The following is a 4839-nucleotide window of genomic DNA, read 5'->3' on the forward strand; positions in this document are numbered from 1 at the left end:
ATGAGTCCCTCTTGATGTACACCCGCTCGACGCCGAGCATCCGCCTCGCATATGATATCCCCTCCCAGGCTGCTCTGAGCTCTGCCCCAACTACGGTAGGGCCTGGCGTGCGACGGCCCCCTGCTGCAACCAAACTACCACGGTAGTCTCTGATCACAAATCCAATACCTCTAGACCTCCTATCTACCGCCATGCTGCCGTTAAAGTTCACCTTAAGATAACCAGGGGGTGGGGGCACCCAAGAAACGAGAGCGAACCTGGGTGCTATAACAGCGAAGCGAGTTCCCCAGATATTCCTATCCATCCCAAGAGAACATATAGCAGCGCATAAAGTCACCTCCTCGACCTAAAAGCACTGTTCTAACCATCACCAACCTCGGAGAAGACCTCCTGCCCTCAAACAAGCCCGCATTCCTGTCCAACCAAATGTGGTAGGCTAGATATGCTCTAAGTACCCCTGCCTCAACAGATCTAGGGCTCCGAAAGGAGTCTCTCAGCAGCTATAGTAGATCCTGTACCGACACCACCGACTGGAGAAGAGGAACTGGTGACCTCCTCCATATCTTCCTGCCCTTGGGACACTGTAGAAGAGCATGCCCAATAGTCTCCGCAGAGTCCGTGCACACCTCGCAGTACAGAGAGATCCGCATATCCCGCCTAACTAGCATGCTCCTGGTAGGAAGGCAACCCCAGGCCACCTTCCAAAAGAAGAGCGCCACCCGCAAATGAATCCGCATCCTCCAAATCCATTCTCCCTCGATCTGCCGAACTGGCTCCCCACTGAACAGAACCTATAGATCCCTCGCACGCACCTACGACTGCCCCGTCGGCGCCCACACTAACCTGTCAGGCTCCATCTGAGTAGGCATCGAGAGAGCCAAGATTATCTCCGCCAAGTGCTCCCCAAAAACCTCCCGAATCAACCCCTCCCTCCATCGGCCCTCCTCTTAAACCATCAGATCACTAACCATGTGGCCCACCAATCATCCCGAATCAATCATGGTCGGCAGATGATTGAGCGGCTCCGCAGTCACCCAACAATCCTCCAAAACATCGATGAACCGACCATCACCAATGGCCCATCTAATCTCTGGGAGGACCAACATAGCTCTAGCACACATCTCCCTCTACACTGGTGAGTGGTGGCGAGCAGCTCTCGCTCCAGGCAGCAACACACCATACTTCACCCTCATCAATGAGGACCACATACTGTCGGGCTCCAGAATAAATCTCGCAGCGAGTCGGGTCCCTAACACCTTCCGCCTCTCCAACAAGGACTGCACCCCCAAACCCCTAAACCTGGTAAGTTGACATACCACCTCCCATGCTAACATATGGATACCACTTCTGTCTCTGTGCCTTCCCCAGATAAAGTTTCTAAATAGCTGCTCAAAAGACCTCAAAATCGATACTGGGATGAAGGAGTTGGAGAGTAAGTAAATAGGGATCGAAGAGAGAACTGACCGGACCATGGTGATCCTGCTCATCATAGATGATGAATGCATCTGCCAGCCCTCTAGCTTCCGCCTGATGCCGAGCTTGAGGAAATAGTAATCCCCGCCACGCAACCGCCGACCTGAAATCTGGACTCCCATATATCTCATAGTGCCATCCTGCTCGCCCACCCCCAAGATCTCCAGAATAGAATGCCTCACTGCTTGTTTGGTCTTCGGACTGAAACAAATAACTGACTTCGAAAAATTGACCTGCTGCCCTGACGTTGCACAATAGTTCCAAAGAATCCTACCTGATGGGGGTGAAATGGATCGTTCAGCCCACAACAAAAAGGCCGCCCAATTTTAGCCCAATAAACGCCAATGCCGACCGGTTGAATCCTTGGTCTGGCCCAGAATTAGCCGGGCCTTGGACTCCGCCAAAAACTCCATCGGCCTCAAATATTCGCCGACTCGCCCGATCAAGTTCGGGGCATCTCCAATATTCGCCAACCTGTTCCGACCGAGCTCTGGGCGCCCACTTCAGTAGTACGTCCCGACCCTCGAGCTTGGGGCGCTCCACCGAGCACATCTTGGAACCCGGGGAACTGGGTTATCCTCAGCACCCGTCGAGCCGACCTCGCCGAATGCATGATACAACCTCTCAACGGATTCGGCCTCACCAACAACCGTACCCATGTGTGCGCCCACGCCCTCTTACGTGGCCATACATTGCAACGCCACCGCGCCATGCTTCGATAGCTGGCCCTCGACAGTCAAAAGACAGCACCATGACTACTCTGGCCATACCCTGCTACGACTGTCAATATCTTACCGTTGTTGAGAGCGGACAGTACTACACGCCACTGGCCAGCCTTAGCTGTGCGCCATTCGACTCAGAGTCACCCTCCTCTCATGATGAGGGTGGACAATACTTTTGCCACCTGGGCCTCTCCACCGGGACTACAAATAGCTCGGTCATGTAACTTTTAAAGGACTTTTGGCTGGATCAAATTTACCCCACTCTAACTTGATCTTCAGAGGGCCCTCACCGGATACACCGGTGAGGTTTTGTGCAAGTCCGTCGCCGCCGCCGCGCAGGAGGTGGCCCCCGTTTTCTTCCTCCAAGAACCAGCGGCTCCCTTGACTCCTCAGGCGTGGTCACCCTCAGACCAGATTTGAACCACAACACTACCAATAACTCGGGCGTCCTACCGCGACGACTGGGCTAGTTCCCACCACTGGCCTATAAGCCTCCAACTCCTGAGTGATCACAGCATGACGCAAGGCTCTAGATAGTGCATCCGCACAAATGATAAATAGCAGGAGGGATAGGCGACATCCCTGGCGCAACCCTCTCGAGGGCTCGAAGAAACAAGATGGCGTACCATTCACCAGGATAGCAAAAGACGGAGCCCACAACCCATGATCTACCGAATCCATGTTTCATGAAAGCCAAACCCCTGCAAAGACTGCTATACAAAATTCTAACGCACCCTATCGTAGGCTCTCTCTATATTAAGCTTGACTCCTATTAAACTTCTCTTCATCGAGGCTCTACTCAAATCAAATATAAACTCCTGTGCTATTAGGACATTATCAAAGATACTGCGGTGGTGCTCGTAGAAGCGGCGCACCCGCCGCTTCATCCCACTGTCTTGCAACCAACGCCAAAGTGTTACCTCGCTGGTTTCATACACCGCTCTCTCTTTCTCTCTCGTATTGGCGAGAATACGGAGATTGGCGGAGACAAGTGATGAACAAGAAAGAGCATCCCAGCCGTCTGATATGAATTTTCTTTTTTTTATGTAGTGTTTGCTTCGATCCAAGAAGAGCATCCCAGCCGTCTGATATACCAACTGTCACGCATTAGAGATGGGTAAAGTGAATCCTGGTACGGCGGGGGGGGGGGGGGATGGCCGGACTGTTCGAGAAGCAGGCGGCGACATATGCGGAGGCGCGGCCCCAATACCCGAAGGAGTGGTTCGCTAAGCTCGCATCTTTGACCGCCCGTCACGAGCTGGCGTGGGACGCCGGCACCGGAAATGGCCAGGCCGCCGTCAGTGTAAGCACCCCCCTCCCCCATTCTCTTTCTTAATTTCTATCCCATGGTGCCATGAATCATCATACCGAAACGCCTGAGGGAGCTTAATTAGCGGCGACCTGGAAATTGCACTTCTAGTCAGATAACGTTATTGCATCACTTCTTTGTCATATCATTTGCAATCTCCTGCATCGATCCGCTCCAAAATAGGGACTTCCCAGTTGTAATTAACACGGGATCCGAGCAGGTAGCGGAGCACTACGAGCAGGTGATAGCAACGGATGTGAGCGAGGCCCAGCTGAAGCACGCCATCCCGCACCCTAAGGTCCGATACGTCCACACGCCTCTCTCTACGCCGGAACCAGACCTTGTTTCCATTCTCGGGGGCGAGGGCTCGGTGGACCTGGTGACCGTGGCCCAGGCCGTCCACTGGTTCGACCTCCCAAGCTTCTACTCCATCGTCCACCGTGTTCTAAGAAAGCCCGGAGGAGTAATTGCTGTCTGGGGCTACAACTACAGCATGAGCCCCTTGGAGGACGTGATGAAGCGTTTGTTTGAGACCACCAAAGCTTACTGGGACCCTCGGGCTTGGTATGCCTTCAATCGCTATCGGACCCTCCCATTCCCATTCAAAAGCATTGGTTTGGGATCCGAAGGCGCTCCCATGGAGCTTGAGATGGAACAGGACTTGTCTTTTGATGCCTTCCTGGGTATGTTGAAGTCGTGGTCTGCTGTCACCACCGCCAAGGAGCGAGGAGTGGATTTGTTATCTGAAGGAGTGGTCAAGGAGCTGGAGACTGCTTGGGGTGGTCCTTCGCTTGTTAGGAGGGTCACTTACAAGGCCTTCATGCTTGCAGGCACGCCTAAGATGGAAGTCTGACATTGTTAAACTCCAACAAGGTTTTCTCGGGACTTGGGGTTCCCATCAGACCGCCAAGTTCGTGAACTCTTGGGCTGGCTGTTGCCTCCTCTGCCCTTGTTTTGCCTAAATTCTCTCATGCTTCAAAATGTAGGCAACGGTGATATGTAATAAAAAAAACCTTATATGCTATTTAATTAAACACAATTCAAGGCTCCATGACATATGCAAGAGACGTGCATTAATCTTCTATCTGATCATCCAACCTACAAACAACCATGATGATCGGAGTTGTTTCTTCCCTCTATGGTTTCGTAAAATTGCTTAAAAACAAAAAAAGCAATCTGAATGCACCCGGCTCTCGCTATTACTTTTTAGTTTTTTAAGAACACATTTTCATATCACTACTAAAATTATCTATAATTCTACCTTTTCTTGTTGATCTATGATATCTGCTTGATTTTTTTTCCATTTCAGTAAGGTGATGAAATGAACAAATAATG

General features: G+C 51.8%; 1 protein-coding gene across 1 annotated transcript; it reads left to right on the top strand.

The window, feature by feature from the left end:
- The first annotated feature begins 3340 nt into the window (after positions 1–3340).
- LOC120109173 (putative methyltransferase DDB_G0268948) lies at positions 3341–4555 on the top strand. Its single transcript, XM_039122925.1, has 2 exons — positions 3341–3498; positions 3725–4555. Exons 1-2 carry the CDS (start codon positions 3349–3351, stop codon positions 4355–4357), a joined length of 783 nt encoding a protein of 260 aa, XP_038978853.1. The 5' UTR covers positions 3341–3348; the 3' UTR covers positions 4358–4555.
- The last annotated feature ends 284 nt before the right edge of the window (positions 4556–4839 follow it).

Source organism: Phoenix dactylifera, unplaced genomic scaffold (assembly GCF_009389715.1).
Source record: "Phoenix dactylifera cultivar Barhee BC4 unplaced genomic scaffold, palm_55x_up_171113_PBpolish2nd_filt_p 001883F, whole genome shotgun sequence".
NCBI lineage: Eukaryota > Viridiplantae > Streptophyta > Magnoliopsida > Arecales > Arecaceae > Phoenix > Phoenix dactylifera.

Excerpts from the sequence above, each read along its gene's own strand:
- LOC120109173 (XM_039122925.1), top strand. The coding sequence starts at position 3,349 with ATGGCCGGACTGTTCGAGAAGCAGGCGGCGACATATGCGGAGGCGCGG. Across the intron at positions 3,499-3,724 it reads ATGGCCAGGCCGCCGTCAGT|GTAGCGGAGCACTACGAGCA; the intron begins GTAAGCACCCCC and ends GGATCCGAGCAG.